The following is a 24150-nucleotide window of genomic DNA, read 5'->3' as shown; positions in this document are numbered from 1 at the left end:
AAATGTATACAGATAAATTATTATGTGGGAGGCAAGGGCTAAAAAAATGTGAAAGACATTTACTACAAAATTGGAAGCAACTTTGTGGAATCTCACATCTACATCACACATCTCAATAGAGGCAAGGGAACAAAATATTTACTCTTTTTCTGTATAAAGTATAGATATTCACATAGTCCATAAAAGATATACAATTGATCTGTGGAATTAGGAAAAAAATGTCTAAAAAAGCTCCTTAATGGGACATTAATGAGAAAAAGATTCAGAAACACTGATATACATTCACAAAGAATTATATCTAAAGCAATTTGTCAGTATCTTCCTATTTAAAAATCTCCACAGAAAATTTAAATCATCCAATTTCTTCCATATAAAATTACAATTTAATTATAAGGAGTAGAATGTCACATGTTAAGTCAATATTTCAAATCATCATTGTGTATATGGTATTTAAATCATGTATATTTTTAAATTTGGATCTGTGGCAAAAATCAGCTTGGAAGAGAACTGGTTTGCTTTCCTGATTTAGATTCTATATCTGGCTCTTCCAATAATTTGCAACCTTAAGGTAAGGATGAAGTAAGACATTACACATAAAACACTTAGAACAGCATCTAACAATAGTAGACATTCAATAAATGCTAGTGCTGTTAATGTGGTCATTACAGGAAAGCCCATCTAATCTTTTTCAGGCCTACATTTACTCATCTAAAGATAATACAAAATATTTAAATGAGATAATCTTTCTTTTTGATTATTTCTTTTATTCTCAGGTTGAAAATGTGGCAAATCAATGAACAAGGTGATATAAATTTTAGTGCTGGTCTTTTTTTTTCTAATTCCCTGTCTGCCTTTGAAATAGCTAATACTGTCTCTGAACCTCCATTTTCTTGGCTCTGAAATAAAGGGGGTTAAGCTAAATAATTTCTTAAGCCATTCCTGGTTCTAAAATGCTATGAGATCTATTATATGCCTCTACCTCTTTTATTTTATCATTATTTAATCTCCAAAATACTTCTTATGTATTTACTGAGAACATATACCAGGTGTATACCAGGTTCTGTGCTAGATACTGAGGTGCTGACAGCTCAGAGCCTGGAGCCTGCTTTGGATTCTGTGTGTCCCTCTCTCTTTGCCTCTCCCCTGTCTGTGCTATCTCTGTGTCTCTGTCTCTCTCTCAAGAATAAACATTAAAAAAAATTTTAAAGAAAGTAATGGAAAAAGGGGTGAGGGTAGGATATTAATGATAAAGTAAATGGAAATGGATTCAAAGTGATGGTATTCATAACTGTAATATTCAAAGCATGAACCAATTATATGATTTTTCAATGTTTTTCTTCTTTAAAAATTTTTAAGGTTTTTAAAAATTTATATTTGAGAGAGACAGAGAGAAGGGGTGGGGAGAGAGGCAGAGAAAGAGAGATAGAGAGAAAATCCCAAGCAGGCTCTGCAACTCACAAACTGTGAGATCATGACATGAGCTGAAACCAAGAGTCGGATGCTTAACCAACTGAGCCACACAGGTGTCCCTTCAATGTTTTTCTAAGCATAAAAATTACTAATTTATCTAATAGAAAAAACTTACTTGTCTAGGGGAAGTATTAAATCTTATTAATATTGTTTTACACTCAGCTAAAGGATGGAGGCTTTGAAGAACAGTCTTTCAGTAGTCTTTCAAAAATTCTCTCATTTTCTTCAAACTCAGAAAAGTCTGAAAGGTATGGGCAAAAAGCACAAGAGCAAAGAATCTCCTATAACTTTCCTCAAATCTTTTGGTCAGAAGAATTTTGTTTCTGGGCTATCTGGGTGGCTCAGTTGGTTAAGTGTCCAACTTTTCAATTTTTTTTTTTAAGTTTATTTACTTATTTTGTGTGTGAGAGAGAGAAAGCACAAGTAGGAGAGAGGCAGAGAGAGCAAGAGAGAGAACATCCCAAGCAGACTCTGCACTGTCAGCACAGAGCCTGCTTTGGGGCTCTAAGTTACCAACCGTGAGATCATGACCCCAGTCAAAATCAAGAGTCGTATGCTTAACGGACTGAGCAACCCAGGCCCCCCCTTGCATCCAACTGTTGATTTCAGCTCAGCTCATGATCTCACAGCTATGGGATCGAGCCCCACATTGGTCTCTGCACTGAGCGCAGAGACTGCTTGGGATTCTCTTTCCATCTCTCTCTTCCCCTCCCCCACTTGCGCACATGTACAGGTGTACTTGCTCTCCAAAAAGAAAAAAGAAAAAATTAAAGAATTTTGTTTGTAATAGACAAGAAAAAAAGCTAACTATAATGGAGATGTCAAGCTTAATGATTATTTCACAGAACATACAGATAGAGTTAGGTTCTAATCTCATATTTCCCATTTGCTATCTGGCTGACCCTGAATAACTTACTTAGACTCTCTATGCCTTGATGTCCTAATATGTAAAATAGGACTAATATTATTTACTTTAGAGAACATTTGTTAACACATATAAAGAGACTAGACTCCTGCTGGATCAAAAATATTAGCTTCCCTACTTTTCCTTTTAGCTATGAGGTTTTATACTTGGATTCCACTTAACATTTGAACTTTAAAAGTTCTCCCAATTCATATTCAAGCAATGACAAGTGAAAAATACCTACCTGGACCTAGAATAAAGCCTAATGCTTGACATGCACTTGTGTTTGCCATGGAACTTATTCTTTCCTGAAGGGAAGTAGCACCAGCAATGTATGATCTAACAACTGCTACATTTCCTAAGAAAAGACACAATAATCCAAAGTCAAAGAAAATATTCTTCGGTTTATAAAATCCCACTTAATTTGGCTTTATATAAAACAAAAATATTAATCTATATTATAGTCACTGCTTCTTCCCTATGATTATACAAAGCATATACATTGAGCAAATGTATCAATTAGTGGAAAATCTTGCTTTTAGCAACATGAAAACATAATTAAAGATGTGAATAAATGAAAAAGTGACATTACAGAAATGTTAAACTTTTTTTCTTATTAAATATGAAGAAAACACTGACTAAATGGCAAACTAGTGATCGTTACAACTATTTTTAAAACAAAGACATCACAAATTCTGCATGCTTAAATGTAATTTAATGTAATGTAATATGTAAGTGTAAATGTAAAATGTAAATGTAAAAATGTAATATAAGAAACAAAAAGATCCACTAACAATTTGACTCAAAAAAATTTATTGAGCTCTTATTATTTTCAAGAGACTCTGTAAGAAAGGCCACAGAATATTTTAGAAAGTCATAAATTGTCTCTAATTATAAAACGTTTACTATCTGGTTGGTGATAAAAGATGAAAACAGAGCAAAACAGTATATAAGCAAGTTCCACAGACATACTGGAGATGGGAAAGATCTGTTAAGGGGTAGGGTAACCGAAGAAAGTTTTATGGAAGATGTGGAACTTGAACAGAATCTTGAAGAATGAAGAATGATGGGAACAGAATAGAGAAACTATAGGTAACAGGAATATCATGAACAAAGGCAAAAATCATAGGAAAGATATTTGTCTATTTGCAATGAGAAATCTATATGTTGAGTTGTGAGATATGAGATTGAGACGAGGTGATACCAGATGAGAGAGGGTGAATTCAGGGTGAATGTGAATCTGAACAGCCAAACACATACATACATACATACATATTACCTGCTCCAAATCCCACCAATCCACGAGCAACCAACATGTAGTATTTATTATGAGAAGCTGGAACGTGGACATATGCATAGAGGCAGTTAGCCACGACCGAAATGAAGATGGAGACAATAAGAGGTTCTTTTCTTGGTCTATAATTAGACCACAAACCAAATACAGGTGAAGCTACCATTTGGCCAAGACTAAATGAAGCAATAACCCAGCCCAAAAAACTTGCATCAGCTGTCTGATCAATCTGCAGAAAAAAGTACAATGCTTTAAGAATTGTTATCCAAGAAAAGTAAAGTTTAAGACTTAAACACATTTTTCTGACCACATAACATTTTCTATTTAAATAAATAAAAACAATAATTCTAACATATCAGTTTTATAACACTATTACTTATAGTAAGGTATTCAAACTTCTTACAGTATAATTAAATATGCTACCAATTCACTATACACTAGAAACAATACTTGCGAAGCTTCAACTTTTAGAATGATTATGGGAATATGGTTTATGATTTGGTTCATAAAAATCTTGTTACAAATAATCACATTATATGTATAAACAATAACATCACAAAAGTAAAATGCCATTCTTTAATTCTTATAAAGTAAATACAATTATTTAGACTTATGTTACTCCATAAGCTAAATAGCCATTAGCACTATAAATCTTTTTTTTTTTAACATTTATTTATTATTATTGAGAGACAGACACAGAGCGTGAGCAGGGGAGGGGCAGACAGAGGAGGAGACACAGAACCTGAAGCAGGCTGCAGTCTCTGAGTGTCAGCACAAAGCCCAAAGTGGGCTCGAACTCACAAACCAGGAGATCATGACCTGGGCTGAAGTTGGAGGCTTAACCGACTGAGACACCCAGGCGCCTCATTTTAATTTTTTTTAACTGAGCACAATAGTCAAATGCTTAAGAGAATAGAAACACAAAAGCTGAAAGATAATTCTCCCATTAAACCTATTATTAATTCTTGCTTTCAACATGGAGGATTCAGGGTTCTACCACTGAACGAGGGTTTATGTGTCATGATAGATGCTGAGGAGAGAACCAAATGATTAAATTCAGAAAATGAAATTCTTTCAAAAAACAGAAAATTTTAGCTTACAAAAGGGACTATGGAATAAATTAACAGATTTTAAAAATATATATATATATATGGTAGGCTATATAGTAATTTGGAAACATAAGAACCATTAAATTTTTAGAAATAAGGGGTGCCTCGGTGGCTCAGTCAGTTAAACTTCCGACTTCAGCTCAGGTCATGATCTCACAATCTCTGAGCTCGACCCCCACGTCAGGCTCTGTGCTGACAGCCCAGAGCCTGGAGCCTACTTCGGATTCTGTGTCTCCCTCTCTCTTTGCGCCCCCCCACCCCTTGTGCTCGCTCTCTCAAAAATAAATATTTAAAAAAATGTAAATAAATTTTTAGGAAATAAGATTAAACATATATAAAGTGTTAGAACAACTTAAAGACAACCATGGCCTTTTCTAAAGATATTTTTAAATAGTTTAAAATGAAAATGTTTAGGTACATTTTCTTGTGGGGGATGAGAAATAAGAGTGAATATATATAATGATACACAATATTAAAGTTCTAGCCTTAAAAATATCTCTTATTTGGGGCACCTGGGTGGCTCAGTCAGTTGAGTGTCTGACTTTGGCTCAGGTCATGATCTCCCAGTTTGTGAGTTCAAGCCCCACATTGGGCTCTGTGCTGACAGCTCAGAGCCTGGAGTCTGCTTTGGATTCTGTGTCCCTCTCTCGCTGTGCCCCTCCCTCACTCATGCTCTGCCTCTCTTTCTCTCAAGAATAAATAAAACATTAAAAAAAATTTTTTTTAAATCTCTTAATTTAGGCACACTGGTTTTCATTTTCTACCCATATTACCTTTGGCTCCTTTGATCACTCTATTACAAATATAAAATAACTTCATGTCATAAAAATTTTTTAATTAATTTTCAAAAAAGCAGTGAAAACTCAATTTTAATGTTAAATGTGTAGTAGTTTGAAAGCAAAAGAATGAAAGTGTCTTCTCAGGATATCAATTGATCATAGTCAAGTATGTGTTTCAGGGACAGAAGCTGACCCTTGGGGATAGCTCTAACAATATTAATGATATTTGCCAGAGACCAATGGAAACTTTTATTTTAATTGGATACTATTCTTTATGGTGACTGGAAATTGGAATCTGTTAGAAAATTCTGCTAGAATTGTAATAGGAAAGTAAAACGGGTTTGGGAGATACAGGTTCTACACTACAACAGGTGTCACTTCAGTAATTAAACTGTTATCTGCACTCATGTGTGTTTCTCTTTTTAACAGTAGTAACAGCATCTCATTTCTGGTCCTCTGGCCACCTCTGGTGATCTCCATCATACCATTTTTGGGATAAAATCTAAACTGTTTATTATGAAAAACTAGCTCACAAGTTGGCCACAGTCTCTTCTCTAGCCTCATCTCTCTGCATGTACCCTTCCCCCAATTCTAACTTCCAGTCACACAGAACTGTCTTAAGTTTCCAAAATGAGTCAAATTCTTTGCCTCCAGGCCTTTGCACTGATTTCTCTACTGTCCCCTTCTACCAGCAATGCCTTCCCAACCTCCTACTCCCTGGCCCCTACCTTTTTTTCAGGAAACCAACTCCTATAGACCTTCAAAACTCAGCTCTGGTGTAACTGATTTTTAAAGTCTTCCAGAATTTTAGTTTGGGTTAGCAACATCCCCCTAATAGCCCATGTCTGTCTGCCTGCACCTCTCTCTCTCTCTCTCTCTCTCTCTCTCTCTCTCTCTTTTTTCTCTCTCTCTTCTTTCTCTCTCTCTCATTCACACACACACACACACACACACACACACACACACACACACACACACTTTTAGACCTTTACTCACGTATACTGTATAGTAACCATCTATAATTAACTTATTTGGTTTGGCACACATCAGTAAAAGTGGAACTGTATTTTCTCAAAACAAAAACAAAAACGAAACACAAAAGCCCTCCCCCATCCCTGTCATTTCAGGAAAAAAAAAAAAGAAAAGAAAAAAGAAAACAAACCATACACTCCAAAGTACATGGTATTGAATTTCAAACATTACTTTATAAACACGTTAATGATATTGACAAAGTGAAAGTTCTGGAAATCTTCATGCTTTGATATGGGAACTAAGATATGAATATGGGCGTTCCAAGCATTTTTAACTTTTATTTATAGATGATTGCTTATTAATTCAAGTAACAGTCACCGAGTCCTTTACTGTGACAAAAAATGTGCTAGGCAATAAGGATACAAAAGATGAGTTAACACAATTTTTCCAAATCAGGTTTCATCATAGTGAAGTTTCCAGATTTTACTTATCAGGTATTTGAGTAGCTGGTGGTAAAAAATCACATGCTTCAATTTTTTATCTGTCAAATAAGGATAACTTCACAGAGTTGTTAAAAGAATTATTTGAGCAATGTATAGTGCTTAGGGCAATGTCAGCATATATATACACTAAATGAATATTACCTATAGGATATAAAAACTAGTATTTCTTAGAATTTTTTTACTAATATGTCAGTTCTATTATTATATTTTATTATAATTCATGCATTAGTATTCCCACTATCTCCCTAGCCCTATAAAATAACCTATCCTTCCAATTCAAAATCTAATCTTAAGAATATGAATCTTCCTGGATATTTATCCCACCTCTGGGCAACAGAACCTCAGGAATCACTTGGCTGATGGTTGTCCATCAGCCAGGGTCAGAAAGAAGCACATTTCAGAGATTTACACTGGTGCCAAATTCCTTTCAGACAAATAATTTATTGTTTTGTTTTGTTTTCTGAGTTTTTTCTTGGGGGGGGGGTGTTCTAGCTTTTTATCTTTCTCACAGATGGCTTTTCAGGTAAGTAATATTTTTCAACATGCTATTGAAAAAGATGGAAGCCTTAAATTAAGAATTAAACAGTTTAAGGTAGTAAGTAACACAGCACTGTGGTTGAGCCAGATTTTGGTTTCAGATAGGTTTGGCTCTGCCATCTTCCAGCTGAGTGACTTGAGCAAGCTACCGAACTTTCTGACTGTGAGTTTCTTCACCTGTCAAACAGGATAGATAATAATCATTTCATAGGGTTGCCATGAATATCAAGAGGTGAAAAGTTTAGTACCGTACCTGGCACATAGTGAGCTTTCACTATTATTATGAAATAACCTGAGAAAGGTTTTTTATTGAAATTGTTTTATTTGTATTGCCAAAGAACTAGTTACAAGTTCATGTACTCACTAAATTTACCTTTGAAGAGCTTTCAAATATCTGGAGAAAGGAGTGTACCTTTTCAAAATTCAACATACTGTGCTGAGTAGACCTAATTATTGTAAATACCTTTCTTTTGGTAATTTTGAGGTTAAACAGACTAGATACAGGGATCATAGAAATAAAGAGTTTTGATACATGGAAATATATTTTTGGCAAAGAAAATATTGCTCTAGAATTGTTAAATTTTCCGCTATAATTCTAATCATTCTGCCAGTAAGGAAAGAATTTTTAACATCATGGCTAATAATTTCATGTCATATAAATTTTTATTTATTTTCAAAATAGCAATGTGAATATGGCACCAACTCAGTAAAAAAAATGAAATTTGTATTTTTGTCCTTATTCCTTTTATAATATCATATATTTTAAAAGTTAGCATTTTCAAAAAGTTAAAAATTCATAAAAACTAAAAAATCTAAAATTAAGTATAAAATGTCAATAAGCTTCTTGTATCACAGGCACATTATTTTTAATAATAGGGATAATAGATAATAGGGATAAAGATAATAGGGAAGAAGGGTGGAGGGGAAGGACAGAGGAAAGGAAAGATGAAGGGAGGGACAGCATCTCAGAAAAAAATGCAGAAAAATTTATAAAGGCCCCAGGAACCTAGATTAATTCAAGTAGATACGTCTAATAAATTGTTGGCTATAGATCTAATATGGGCCAAAGCTTAGGATTTAGTCTACAACACACACATACACACACACACACACACACACACACACAGCCCAATCTCTGGGGAAAACCAACATATAAGGAACAAGTTGGTAAAGAAAACTCAGAAAAGAATTTAATAACAAATATTTAAAGAGCCAAGCCAGGACAGAGTAATGTACGGAAGCTAAGAGAGGGTTTTCAGAAGCAGGGAGAGGTCGACAATGTCAAATACTACCCAAATGTCACGCAAAGGACCGAAAAGTATCTATTTGGTCAGCAATCAAATCATTGGAGACCTTAATAAGAGCAGTTTCATGGTAGCAGAGGAGTGAATCAGACTGTAGCAGGTTCAGGAGTGAATAGGAGGTTGGAGAGTACAGAGAACTCCATTAAGAACCTTAACTGAAATATTGTTATAGATAACGTCTGCAACTTATATACTGATTTTTAGTAAATTCATTCCTGGAGATTTAAAATAGAATTGACATATATTTATATTATGTTATATGTCAAATAATTTTTTTTTAAAGAGTTGGCAGGACTTGATAATTAACTGATGCCAGGGTACCTACTAAACTTGCATCTTCTTGTTAGGCCCTCCTCCCCATCTAGTAACCACAGCATCGAAATACATGTATTATCTATTCTTTTCACAATGTCAACCAGACAACCCTATGGGAAAGCACAAAAGTATTCCATAGAAATGTCATTTGTACCATTCAGGAATTCAGACTATAAGTAATTTAGTTTCCTTTTTATCAGGGAGGGGGCATTGGTGGGATATGAAAGCGGCTAATAAGTAGGTGAGCATACATCTACATTTGTCTAGGACTATCCAGGTATAATTCTGTTTTCCTGGTATAGTGCTCCCTTCACTTCAAGAGTGTTCTGGTTTGCACAATGAAGTACTGGATCACCTTACTTATAAGCCTCTCTGGAAGAATTATTATCTCAAGTCATGCTAGTAAAGATTAAATCAATAGACTACCAAAGAGACTGTCAAGAAAACTCTTAACTATGTAAGAGTTACTACTACTATAGCTACTTAAGAGAATAATAGATTGAAGTGTACAAACCTTTTGGAGATATGGCCATATTGACATTATCACAATAGAAAATCCTGTAAAGAAGCAAACCCTGTTATTTATACTTAAAATGATGTCATTACTATTTATAGATACAATTTTTTAAACTATAACATGGGCTTTAAAATATCATTCTCCATTTACAAATTTATTCCCCAAAATGTTTAACTTATTAAGCAATGGAATTGTATTTATTAGAAGAGAAATAAATATTAAAGACTTGAAAATCATATGTAATTATAGTCCCTGGTCATAATTGGGGTAATAAAAGCAGAGGACCTGTTTCTCCTTATTCACATGTCTTTACTGTAAACAGAAATAAATTACTGAAAGCTTTGTTAAGTTCTTACAAGCAGAACTGAGTGGATGAAAAGCTACCCTGTTAAAGAGGAAGTGGTAGACTTCTAATGTGTGTTGTTTGGCAGAGATAATCGACAGTAGGGAAGTCTAGGAAAAGGAAAATGATCATATACAGGAGGAAATGGCTATAAAGAACCATGAGGCTTCAAGATGGCTATACCTTAAAAGAAAACTCATTATCTCTGCTACCCTTTATTGCTTAAGAGCTGTAATGATAAACTCCAATCCTATCTGTCAATTTTAAATGTTAGGCATATTCAATCAAAATTCTATAAAGGCCATTTAAAAAAAACACTTTTATTAAGATATACTTCACATACTATACAATCTACCCATTTCAAGCACTCAGGTTAGTGGGTTTTAGTATAATCAAAGATATGTGCAACATCACCACAGTCCATTTTAGAACATTTTAGTCACATCACAAAGAAACTCTGGACGTTTTAGCTACTATTCTGCTGCTTTCCATCCTAATGCTCACCAGCCTGAAGCAACTACTAATCTACCTGTCTCTATAGATTTTCATATGAATAGAATCAGGCAACATGTGGTCTTTTGTGTCTGGCATCTTTCTTAGCATAATGCTTTCAAGTTTCATCCATGTTGTACCAGTATCAGTACTTCATTCTTTTTAGAAAGCTTATATTAAAAATAGTTTAATTATTAGTTTAATTTTAGTGTATTTTGAATTGACATTGACTTTGATGAAAAGCAGACTGAAAGAGTAAACTAATATTTGAAATCAAGGCTCAATTTCACAATCAAGAAACTTAAAAACAGGTAAAATGTTTAACATGTTAATTAAAATCTAAAGTTAAAATAATTCTTTTTTGCCATTAAAATGGAAATTATTTAATTTTAGATAATGGAGTACTAAACATTAAAAGTATTTCATTTTATTTATTATATTTTATTTTATTTCAATTCTTGTATAGTTAACATTACAGTGCTACATTAGTTTCAGGTATACAATACAGTGATTCAACACTTCTATATATTACCCAGTGCTCATCATGACAAGTGCACTCCTTAATCCCCAATCACCTATTTCACCCATTCTCCTACCTCCCCCTCCCCTCTGATAACCATCAGTTTGTTCTCTATAGTTAAGAGTCAGGGTGCCTGAGTGGCTGAGGTGGTTAAGCGGTTAAGCAACAGACTTTTGCTCAGGTCATGACCTCCCAGTTTGTGGGTTTGAGTCCTGCATTGGTCTGTGCTAACAGCTCAGACAGAGCCTGGAGGCTGCTTGGGATTCTGTGTCTCCCTCTCTCTCTCAAAAATAAATAAACATTAAACAGTCTATTTCTTGGTTTGTCTATCTCCTTTTTTTTTCCTTTGCTCATTTATTTTGTTTCATAAATTCTACATACTTGAATTGAGCAAATATCATATAGCAAAATCATATAGTATCTGTCTTCCCCTGACTAACTTATTTGGCCTAACATTATACACTCTGGCTCCATCCATGTTGCTGCAAATGGCAAGATTTCATTCTTTTTTACGGCTGAATAATATTCTGTTGTTATTAAATAAATTAGAAGTACTTTATTTTTTAAATGTTTATTTTTGAGAGAGTGTGTGCAAAAGTGGGGGATGGTAGAGAGAGAGGGGGACAGAGAATCTGAAGTGGGCTCTGTGCTGACAGCAGAGAGCCTGATGAGAGGCTCAAACTCAGAAACTGTGGGATCATGACCTGAGCCAAAGTCAGACACTTAACCGACTGAGCCACCCAGGTGCCCCATAAATTAGAAGTATTTTATTTTATTTTATTTTATTTTATTTTAACTTTTTAATATTTATTTCTTAGAGAGAGAGTGCACGCATGCAAACAGGGGAGGGGCAGAGAGAGGGGAAGACACAGAATATGAAGCAGGCTCTGGGCTCCAAGCTGTCAGCACAGAGACAGAAAAAGGGCTCGAACCTACTAACTTTGAGATTGTGACCTGAGCCAGAGTTGGATGCCCAACTGACTGAGCCACCCAGCTGCCCATGGAAGTTAAATGAAAAAAATTAAAAGCTATTGCAGAGGTTGCTATCGACACAACACTCATTGTGTAGGTAGAATCCTCCTTCCTGATAGAATCCCATTTTTATTCAGGTATCCATCATTCCTCCACAAAGCCATAGACTTTAAGAGAAACTGTCTCCAACCCAAATTCCAGAGGGTAAATCCAGTTAGTCTAAAGAATTCAATCAGGATAATCCCACTATCCTAGTTGATGATGGGCTTAGAAATTGACAGGGTCCAGTTCTGACCAGTGAAAAGGGAAGGGAAGCCTACTTCAGGACCTCTAAGAAAGGACTCCTTATCTCTGTGCAAGTTTAAAAAAAAAAGTCCCTTTTGATCAATAAAAATTATCATGAATGGATGTGACACCTTGGGCTGCTGCTGCAACCTTGCTATAGTGAAGTCAGCGCATAGAAGAGGAGAAAACCAAAATATATAGTGGGAAACAGAACCAAAACCTCAGTGAACTTCACCTGGAATTGTCCTACTATGGGTATCTTACAAGAAAAAATAAATTACCGTTTAAGCCAATTTGAATCAATATTTTTCCCCTGATATTTGTAGAAGGCACCCTAATAGATACACAATCCAAAATGAAATTGCATTACAAAGAATTGTTGAAAATATCCTTTATTTTGTACTTTTCTTTCATTTTAGCTTTATTTAAAATATATTTTTACTCAGTGTGAGAGAGTGACGGGGGTAAATAGAAAAGATAAAGAAAAGTAGTTCTAAAAATTTAGTAAAATGGCCTTCAGTAAATCTGTGTCAGGGAAAAGATACCACCTGTAAAATCTGTGCCTATAGACTTAAAGGATCTAAGCTTGGAAAAAGAATGGATTCTTTAAAACACTTTTTTAAAAATTGTCACAGTATTGATAACTCCTATATATATTCATTCTTTATCATTTTAACATAAGTACAGTTCTTAACATTAAAATTTCCTCATGAAGTTTTACTTTTTAGTAACTATATTTTCAGAAATAATGTTAATAGATTAAAATACATCAAGGTATACAGATTAAGATTCTTGCTTTACTATTTGTGTCAATGTGGTGGGTTAGTCAGTTAAGCATCTGACTCTTGATTTTGGCCCAGGTCATGATGTCGAGGCTCATGGGATCGAGCCCTGCTTCAGGCTCTGTGCTGACAGTGTGGAGCCTGCTTGGGATTCCCTCTCTCCCTCTCTCTCTCTGCCCCTCCCCTACTCACTCTCTCTCAAAATAAATACATAAACTTAAAAAAAATTAAAGGAGTTCACAGGCAGCAAAAGAAAAAAAAAACAGATACATTGGACTACATCAAAATTAAAAACTATTGTGAATCAAAAGACACAATCAGTAGAGTAGAAAGAAGAGTCCGAGAATGGTAGAAAATATTCACAAATCATTTATCTGATAAGGAGTTAATATCCAGAGTACATAAAGAACTTCTACAACTGAACAACAAAAACCTAATTAAAAAGTGGGCAAAGGTGGCGCGCCTGGGTGGCTCAGTCAGTTAAGCGTCCGACTTCGACTCAGGTCATGATCTCATGGTCCGTGAGTTCAAGCCCCGCGTCAGGCTCTGTGCTGACAGCTCAGAGCCTGGAGCCTGCTTTGGATTCTGTGTCTCCCTCTCTCTCTGACCCTCCCCTGTTCATGCTCTCTCTCTCTGTTTCAAAAATAAATAAACATTAAAAAAAATTAATAAAAAAAAAGTGGGCAAAGGACTTTAATAGATATTTCCCCAAAGATATACAAATGGCCAATATGCATATGAAAATATTCCCAACATTACTAATCATTAGGGAAATACAAGCCAAAAAAACCATGAGAGACTACTTCATGCCCATTAGAATGACTAATATTAAATAAACATAAAAGTTGGTAAGGATGTGGAAAAATTTGAACCCTGCCTGTTGGTGGGAATGTACAAATAGTATAGCAGCTATGGAAAACAGTATAGCAGTTCCTCAAAAACTTATAAATAGAATTGTTATGTGATTCAGCAATTCTACTTCTTTTTTTTTTATTATTAATGTTTATTTATTTATTTTGAGACAGGAAGAGAGAGAGCACACAAGCAGGAGAGGGGCAGAGAGGAGAGAGAATCCCAAGCAGGCCCTGCACTTATAGTGCAGAGCCCAGCTCAGTTAGTGGCTTTGATGGGGTTTTTGAATGGTGGGGGTTCGAAGCTGACATCCAAGAAACAATTCTTGAGATGTCTTTGGTGCAAAAAAGGTAATTTTATTAAAGCACAGGGACAGGACCCATGGGCAGAAAGGGCTGTGTTATAAAGGTGACCTTTTATATATCATGGAGTTGGGGAAGATAAAGCCAAGAGGAAGTTCCTAAAGGGATTTTCATAGTTAAAGAAGATTCATAATACAACAGAGGCCTAGGAATTGTCAAGCTAAGGTTGTTTTTCCTCTAGTAAGGCATACATTAGGACAGTAGGGGGTTCCTGGAGAAAGCCCGAACTCCTTTCCTTAGTCATTTCTTTACAATCGCTGCCCTTTGTTAAAATAGTATATAAGCCCCCAGCTCTAACCATTTCTTTGGAGTTTTCACTTTTCTATAATGTATAGTGTATAGGTCTGTATAATGTAAAAATAACTAACATCAAATAAATGTATAAGCTTTTTTTCTTGTTGATCTGTCTTCCATTGCTTTATTTTGAAGGTACCAGCTACAGAACCTAAGAAAGTAGAGGAAAAGATTTGCCTCCCCACCATATATACAATAGACTATTATTTAGTCTTCAAAAGAAAGGAAATTCTGACTCATACTATAACATGGATGAACCTTGAGAATATTATGCTAAATAAAATCAACCATTTGCAAAAAGAAAAATACTGTATGATTTCACTTATATGAAATATCTAGAATCATCAAATTCAAAGAAACAGAAAGTATGGTGGTTTCCAGGGCCTGGGAGGAGGGGGAAGTGAGGAGTTGTTTAATGGGTAAAGAGTTTTAGTTCTGCAAGATGAAAACATTCTGAAGATTGGTTATTTAACCATGTAGATATATGTAACACTTCTGATCTTAGAAATGGGTAAGATGGGAAATTTTATGTGATTTTTACTAAAATACAAAATAATTAAAAAAATGAAGTGACATTAAAATAAGATACTTTATCTGAAATTTTTAAATTCTATATAATTTCTAATACTTACCTACACTGCTGAAAAACATAGTAAGATACAGAATCCTAATAGATATCCATCGGCTCTTATAATGCTCTTCAGTTTCTATAATATCCCATTCTCTAGGTGTAAAGAAGAAAAAAGTAGTTTAATGTTATCTCATTATGTGCAAATCTTTCTGTGGCACAATTTTATTTTCTCTCTCCTAAAGTAATAAAAATGCTATGACAAAGCTATAATTTATTAATATTGATATTTGCTGTACTAATTATCTATGAATAAGCAATATTTCCATGAATTTCCATGGATTATACTTGTGCTTTATTACACATAGAAACTTGGGAGACATGAGGTAGCTTAAAAAGGCATAACATTTTGTCAACCAATTATTTTGACATCATTGACTTGCTACAAATTGAGTGTTGGAATTTGTCAAACTGACAAAATAAAGTCTATCAAAATAAATCAAATAAACTAGCTACAATTAGATCTCACACTGATGGGATATACAACTATTACATATTTTAAAAAAATGATTACTGTCATCATTATGACATGTTCTACTTGAGGACAGTAAATTGACTTTGCTGTAGGAAGCTATTTTGGCAGGGTACTTTCAGCAAAATTAATATAGAAATGACACCAGAAAAGTTTAATGTGACCTAAGACATTCCTAGTCCTGGGACCTCTAGAACACTTGCCTTTGCTCCAACATGAGTTACCAGACAAGTTCTGTTAGTTGACTAAAGAAGAGTCCAAGGTCCCTCTAGACTGAGTTGATCTCTCATATAAGCTTGTGACCTGGAGTAAGGGCAAGTATATTAAGCACACACACTACTTCAAGGGTCTAGGTGATACATGTATCATTACATTTTTACATACACATATAGAATGAGTTAACAAATTTACCTTAATATGAACAATATGTTTTCAAATAATTAAGATAAACACAACAGGCAAAATGCCTTCTTATGTTTAAAAGAAATTTTCTAAAATAGACCTTAGAGTTGTCAACTTAGTCTTCAAAAAAGAAACTTTTTTTTTCAGATGTGTTGTGACTGGGAGTGGTAGAGAGTGAATGAAGAAGAAAGATAACATTAATTAGATCTACTATGTGCCAGGTATGTTAGTTATTGATACAATATATATGAATATGCCATTCCATAAAAATAGACCTTTCACCATAATGTAGCATACTTGAAAAATAGCAGAATCCCAAAGGCCTATAAAGATCTTCCTTGACTTACAGTTGGGTTACCTTCCAACAAACCTATTGCAAGTTGGAAAAGATTAAGTTAAAAATGCATTTAATACATCTAACCTACCAAATATCAGAGCTTAATACCTCATTCTACCTTAAACAGGCTCAGAACACTAACATTAGCCTATGGTTGGGCAAAATCACCTAACACAAAATGTATTTCATTACAAAGTATTGAATATCTCATGTAATTTATAAAATACTGTACTAAAAATGAGAAATGCAATGTTTGTATGGGTACAATGGTTGGAAGTGTATAGATTGGCTACTCGGGTGATCACATGACTGATTGGGAGCTGAGGCTCGCTGCCACTATCTCGCACTGCAAGGATATTCTACCATTCCTAGCCCAAGAAAAGATCAAGATTCAAAACGTGAAACATGGTTTCTACCAAAAGTGATCACTTTCGCACCAATGTATCGTTGAAAAATCTTAAGTTAAACCATTATAAGTTGGGGACCATCTGTATTTGGAAATCAGTATTTTGGAATTTGGAATACATAATGCAGATGATTACATAGCAGGAAAAGGTATGCACCATTCAATCCCACAGCACTGTATTCTGGTATTACTTCCAGCACTGGGTATTACACTTTTAATGAACCCATTATTATTTCCTGGAGATCAAAAATTAAACTGACCATCATAAATAAGAACTATCATTAAAATAAGCCTGGGGGTGCCTGGGTGGCTCAGTCGGTTAAACGTCCGACTTTGGCTCAGGTCATGATCTTGCGGTTTGTGAGTTTGAGCCCCATGTCAGGCTCTGTGCTGACAACTTGGAGCCTGCAGCCTGCTTCAGATTCTGTGTCTCCCTCTCTCTCTGTCCCTCCCTCACTCACACTCTGTCTCTCTCTCCTTCAAAAATAAATAAACGTTAAAAAAAAAAATAAGCCTGAAAATGTCAAATAACTGTTTTGCTCAGATCTTATCTAAGTTAGGAAACCAGAGAAGTAAATAATTTGATTGTGAAAAAAATGTAATAAAATTGTTTATTTGAGAGACTTCAACTCGATTTGGAGCTCAGTTAAAACTTCCTTTTTTTAATGAGAGCTATTAAATATTGAAGGAATGACAGAATTATAAAATCACTATTTAATAACTAGTTTCCATGTAATAATGGATGAAAGCAAGGGTCATTCATGGATACAAAAACAACTGGTTGAAAGGTTGGTGAGGACAGGATAGTCACAGGGCCTCAAAGTATCACCTCACTATCTACTTTCCAATTACAAACTGGAAAATTAAGTTTTATACCACTCACCCTCTTTTTGTTTTTATTTTTAGAGAGAGGGACACACACACACGCACACACACACACAGATGCAAGTGGGGGAGGAGAAGACAGGGAGGCACAGAATTTGATGCAGGCTCCAAGCTGTCAGCATAGAGCCCAATGTGGGGTTCGAACTCATGAACCACGAGATCATGACCTGAGCCGAAGTTGGACATTTAACTGACTGAACCACCCAGGCACCCCAGCAGTCACTCCCTTAACCAAGTGGTCAAGCTTGGCATCCCCAATAGTGGGATGGCCTAGCATTTGATGTCTTCTAACATTAATATATTGACATATTCTCAACATAACCCGTGGGATGTCCATGCCAGGAATGTTTGACGAGGACCTATTTAAAAAAACACACACACACACACACACACACACAAAAACAGGCCAGGGGAGGGACCAAGATGGTGGAACAGCATGGAAGTTTTTTTGCATCCCTTGTCCTGAAGTACAGCCAGATCAACACTAAACCATTCTGCACACCTAGAAAACTGATTTGAGGATTCACACAACAATCTGCACAACCTGAACCAGATAATTCAGCAGGTACTCAACACAGAGAGGTGAATTGGAGGAGAAAGTTGTGGAGGGCACAGAGCTGGTTTTGCTTGTGGAGAGAGGACGGAGATGGGGAGAGTACAGAAAGCATCCCCCCTGCCCGAAAGCAGCTGGAGAGAAAAGAAAGTATGCAAGGGGCTGAACAAAAAGGGAGAAAGGAGCAAAGAGAGAAGATTTAAATTCTATTAAGACTATAAACGGGGGGAGTCCAGAGTCTGAAGCTCTGCAGCTTGATACGTGGTGGTGCACTGGTAGGAAGGGTGAATCCCCAGGAGCAGTGGGTGAGGTCCTCAGGGTCCTCAGGTCACACAGGGAGAGGCAGTTCCCTTGCTGGGAGGACATTTGGTAGAAGCTGTGCAGCCTCCCCACAGGCAAAGGTCCAGTGGACCCCGGACAACAACCACATTGGCTGGTGCTGGAACAAGGATGTTAAGGGGTAAGCCTGGTGCCAGATGTGTGTGATTTTCCATAATCCCTGAAATGCTGCTGCTACATGACCACGTGAACTTTTTCTGGGGTGGGCTGGCACCCAGATGCAGTCCCTGGGCATCAGCAGCAGCATGGGGTTCCTGGGGTAGGGCTGGCACCCAGCCATTGCTCAGTGAGACCCTTCCCAAGAAGGTCTGAGCTGGTCAAAGCCACAGTCCCTCAGAAGTGAGGGGTTGGGAAACACACCCACATCTGAGATAAAACTCAGGAGGGAGGTGCCACCAGGCAACCTGGTGGCTTGGTCATGGACAGTGTAAAAGCGGGGAAGTGGATGGAAGCTGGAGAAAAAGGAGGGGTGTGCAATTGCTGGTTGGGGAGAGCACAGAGTTCTGATACTAGAGGCTGGGTAGATGGGTGATGCCATTTTCACACCTCCCACACAAGCACATTCACGCCTACATGTGCCACAGCAATCCACCCCAGTAAACTAAGCAGCGGCATCTAATAGAGAACGGAGCTGATACACCAAGCCCTGCCCAACTGGACCAACCTCACTCTCCAGAAACAACACAAGTCTCTCCACCTGCTTAGTTTATGGACTATAAAATGCTTCATAGTTTGACTTCTAGGGGAAACTGATGTAATTTCAATCGTACTTCAGTCTGTTTGCTGAACCAACTATTCAACTTTTTTTCCTTTCTTTTCTTATTCTTGAATATATAAAGAGAAAAAATTTATTTTTATTCTCCATTTCTATCAAAAATATTTTTAATTTTTTTCTATATATTTTTTTACTTTTTTGTAAATTTTTTTTTTAAATTTTTTTTTAACGTTTATTTATTTTTGAGACAGAGAGAGACACAGCATGAATGGGGGAGGGTCAGAGAGAGAGAGGGAGACACAGAATCTGAAACAGGCTCCAGGCTCTGAGCTGTCAGCACAGAGCCCGACGCGGGGCTCGAACCCACAGACCGCGAGATCATGACCTGAGCCGAAGTCGGCCGCCTAACCGACTGAGCCACCCAGGCGCCCCTTTTTTGTAAATTTTTCAAATTCTATTTTTTTACTTCCATCATTTCATTTTATTCTTTCATTGTATTCATTTTTTCAAATTTTCAAACATTTTCCTTTTTTTTTCTTTTATCTTTCCCTTTTTTCTCTAATCTATCAAGCTCATTTTAGCAACAAGACCAGAACACACCTAGGATCTAGCAACCTTTATTTGATTTTTGTGTGTTGCTTTTAATTTTTTAATTTTAATTTTTTTACCTTATTAATTCTTTTTCTTCCTTCAAAATGATGAAATGAAGGAATTTACCCCAAAAGAAAGAACAGGGAGAAATGACAGCCAGGGACTTAATCAACACAGATACAAGCAAGATGTCTGAACCAGAATTTAGAATCACGATAATTAGAATACTAGCTGGAGTTGCAGATTAGAATCCCTTTCTGCATAGATAAAAGCTAGTCAGGATGAAATAAAAAGTGCTATAATTGAGCTGCAATCTCCAATGGATGCCACAGCAGCAAGAATGGAATGAGGGAGAGCAGCAAATCAGCAATACAGAGGACAAATTTATGGAGAACAATGATGCAGAAAAAAAGAAGGAGACTAAGGCAAAAGAGCATGATTAAGAATTAGAGAAATCAGTGACTCATCAAAAAGGAACAGCATCAGAATCATAGGGGTCCCAGATGAAGAGAGAGAGAAAGGGGTAGAAGAGTTATGTGAACAAATCATAGTGGAAAAGTTCCTAACCTGGGGAAAGACACAGAAATCAAAATCCAGGAAGCACAGAGGACTCCCATTAGTTTTGACAAAAACCAACCATGAACAAGGCATATCATAGTCAAATTCACAAAATACTCAGGCAAGGAAAGAATCATGAAAGCAGCAAGGGAAAAAAAGTCCTTAACCTACAAGGGAAGACAGATCAGGTTTGCAGCAGACCTATCCACAGAAACTTGGCCAGAAAAGAATGGCAGGATATATTTGATGTGCTGAATCGGAAAAATATGCAGCCAAGAATTCTTTATCCAGAAAGGCTGTCATTCAAAATAGAAGTAGAGATAAAAAGTTTCCCAGACAAACAAAACTTAAAGGAGTTTGTGACCAATAAACCATCTCTGCAAGAAATTTTAAGGGGGACTCTCTGAAGGGAGAAAAGATGGGGGGAAAAAAAAAGACCAAAAGCAACAAAGACTAGAAGGGACAGGAGAACACCACCAGAAACTCCAAATCTACAGGCAACATAATGGCAATAAATTTTTATCTCTCAGTACTCACTGTAAATGTCAATGGACTAAATGCTCCAATCAAAAGACACAGGGTAACAGAATGGATAAGAAAACAAGATCCATCTATATGCTGTTTACAAGAGACCCAATTTAGACCTAAAGACACCTAAGGATTGAAAGTAAGGGGATGGAGAACTGTCTATCATGCTAGTGGTCACCAAAAGAAAGCCAGAGTAGCCATACTTATGTCAGACAGTCCAGATTTTAAAATAAAGACTGTAACAAGAGATGAAGAAAGGTATTATATCATAATTAAGGGGTCTATCCACCAAGAAAATCTAACAATTGTAAACATTTATGCTCCAAATGTGAAGCACCAAAATATATAAATCAATTAATCACAAACGTAAAGAAACTCATCGATAGTACTACCAGAATAGTAGGAGATTTCAACACCCCACTCACAGCAATGGACAGATCATCCAATCAAAATATCAACAAGGAAACAATGGCTTTGAATGACACACTGGACCAGATGGACTTAACAGATATATTCAGAACATTTCATCCTAAAGCAGCAGAATACACATTCTTCTCCAGTGCACATGGAATGTTCTAAAGAATAGATCACATACTGGGACACAAATCAGCCCTCAACAAGTACAAAAAGATCAAGATCATACTGTGCATATTTTCAGACAACTCTATGAAACTCGAAATCAACCACAAGAAAAAATGTGGAAAGATAACGAATACTTGGAGACTAAACACCATCATACTAAAGAATGAATGGGCTAACCAAGAAGTTAAAGAGGAAATTGGGGCACCTAGGTGGCTCAGTCGGTTGAGCGTCCGACTTCAGCTCAGGTCATGATCTCAAGGTCCGTGAGTTCGAACCCCACACCGGGCTCTGTGCTGAGGGCTCAGAGCCTGGAGCCTGTTTCAGATTCTGTGTCTCCTTCTCTCTCTTTGACCCTTTCCCGTTCATGCTCTGTCTCTGTCTCAAAAATAAATAAACGTTAAAAAAAATTTTTTTTAAATAAATAAAAGAAGTTAAAGAGGAAATTAAAAAGTACATAGAAGTGAATGAAAATGATAACACCACAACCCAAAACCTCTGGGACACAGCAAAGGCGGTCACAAGAGGGAAGTATATGGCAATCCAGGCCTTTGCAAAGAAGGAAGAAAGGTCACAGGTAGACAACTTAACCTTACAACTTAAAGAGCTGGAAAAAGAACAGCAAATAAAACCCCAAACCAGCATAAGGTAGGAAATAATAAGAATCAGAGCAGAAATCAATGCTATCAAAACCAAGAAAACAGTAGAACAGATGATTATTTCAAAGAATTAAAAAATTGACAAACCCTCACCCAATTTGATCAAAAAGAAAAAGAAAAGGACCCAAATAAATAAAATCAAGAATGAAAGAGGAGAGATCACAACCAACACAGCAGAAATAAAAACAATAATAAGAGAATATTATAAGCAATTATATGCCAATAAAATTGGCAATCTGGAAGAAATGGACAAATTCCTAGAAACATAAATTACTAAAACTGAAATAGGAAGAAATAGAAAACTTGAACAGACCCATAACCAGTAAAGAAATCGAATTACTGATCAAAAATCTCCCAAAAAACAAGAGTCCAGGGCCAGATGGCTTTTCAGGGGAATTCTACCAACATTTAAAGAAGAGTTAACACCTATTCTCTTGAAGTTGTTCCAAAAAATAGAAATGGAAGGAAAACATCCAAACTCTTTCCATGAAGCCAGCATTACTGGATTCCAAAACCAGACAAAGACCCCACTAAAAAGGAGAACATAGACCAATTTCCCTGATGAACACGGATGCAAAAATCCACAACAAGATACTAGCCAACCAGATCCAACAATACATTACAAAAACTATTCACCATGACCAGGTAAGATTTCTACCTGTCATGCAGGGCTGGTTCAATATCCACAAAACAATTAATGTGAAACATCACATCAATAAAAGAAAGGGCAATAATCACATGATCCTCTGAACAGATGCAGAGAAAGCATTTGACAAAAAAACAGCATCATTCTTGATAAAAACCCTCAGGAAAGTAGGGATAGAAGGATCATACCTTGAGGTCATAAAAGCCATATACAAAAGACCCAACGCTAATATCATCCTCAATGGGGAAAAATTGAAAGCATTTCCCCTTAGGTCAGGAGCAAGACAGGGAGGTCCACTCTCACCACTGTTATTCAACATAGTATCGGAAGTCTTAGCCTCAGCAATCAGACAATACAAAGAAATAAAAGGCATCCAAATCGGCCAGCAGGAGGTCAAATTTTCTCTCTTCACAGATGACATGTTACTCTAAATGGAAAGTCCAAAAGACTCCACCAAAAAACTGCTAGAACTGATCCATGAATTCAGCAAAGTAGCAGGATACAAAATCAATATACAGAAATTGGTTGCATTCCTATACACCAATAATGAAGCAACAGAAAGAGAAATCAAGGAACTGATCCCATTTACAACTGCACCAAAAACCATAAATACCTAGGAATAAATCTAACCAAAGAGGTAAAAAAAAAAATCTATACACTGAAAACTATAGAAAGCTTATGAAAGAAACTGAAGAAGACACAGAAAAATGGAAAAATATTCCATGCTTCTGGATAGGAAGAACAAATACTGTTACGTCAATACTACCCAAAGCAATCTACATATTTAAGGCAATACCTATAAACACCAGCATTCTTCACAGAGCTAGAACAAACAATCCTAAAATCTGTATGGAACCAGAAAAGACCCCGAATAGCCAAAGCAATCTTGAAAAAGAAAACCAAAGCTGGAGGCATCACAATCCCGGACTTCAAGATGTATTACAAAGCTGTAATCATCAAGACAGTATGGTACTGGCATAAGAACAGACACTCAAATCAATGGAACAGAATAGAGAACCCAGAAATGGACCCACAAACGTATGGCCAACTAATCTTTGACAAAGCAGGAAAGAATATTCAATGGAATAAAGACAGTCTCTTCAGCAAGTGGTGCTGGGAAAACTGGACAGCGACATGCAGAAAAAGGAACCTGGACCACTTTCTTACACCCTACACAAAAATAAAGTCAAAATGGATGAAAGACCTAAACATAAGACAGGAAGTCATCAAAATCCTAGGCGAGAAAGCA

The 24150-nt window shown here is 36.2% G+C and overlaps 1 protein-coding gene across 3 annotated transcripts in view; it reads right to left on the bottom strand.

Annotated features, from left to right (window-relative positions):
* The window catches only part of MFSD8 (major facilitator superfamily domain containing 8), a 50300-nt gene that overhangs the window by 20234 nt on the left and 5916 nt on the right, over positions 1-24150 (bottom strand). For all 3 annotated transcript variants that reach the window (XM_053901264.1, XM_053901262.1, XM_053901263.1), the window contains exons 3-6: positions 15236-15327; positions 9699-9742; positions 3654-3894; positions 2619-2732 (exon numbers count right to left, since the gene is read on the bottom strand). In XM_053901264.1, the coding sequence (XP_053757239.1) occupies positions 2619-2732; positions 3654-3894; positions 9699-9742; positions 15236-15327 (491 nt within the window). The remainder of the gene's footprint in view (positions 1-2618; positions 2733-3653; positions 3895-9698; positions 9743-15235; positions 15328-24150) is intronic.

The sequence above is a fragment of the Panthera pardus genome, unplaced genomic scaffold (genome assembly GCF_024362965.1).
Source record: "Panthera pardus isolate Hobbes unplaced genomic scaffold, ASM2436296v1 HiC_scaffold_13, whole genome shotgun sequence".
NCBI lineage: Eukaryota > Metazoa > Chordata > Mammalia > Carnivora > Felidae > Panthera > Panthera pardus.
The sequence above is the reverse complement of the archived record's forward strand: the minus strand, read 5'-3'. Positions and strand labels throughout refer to the sequence as shown.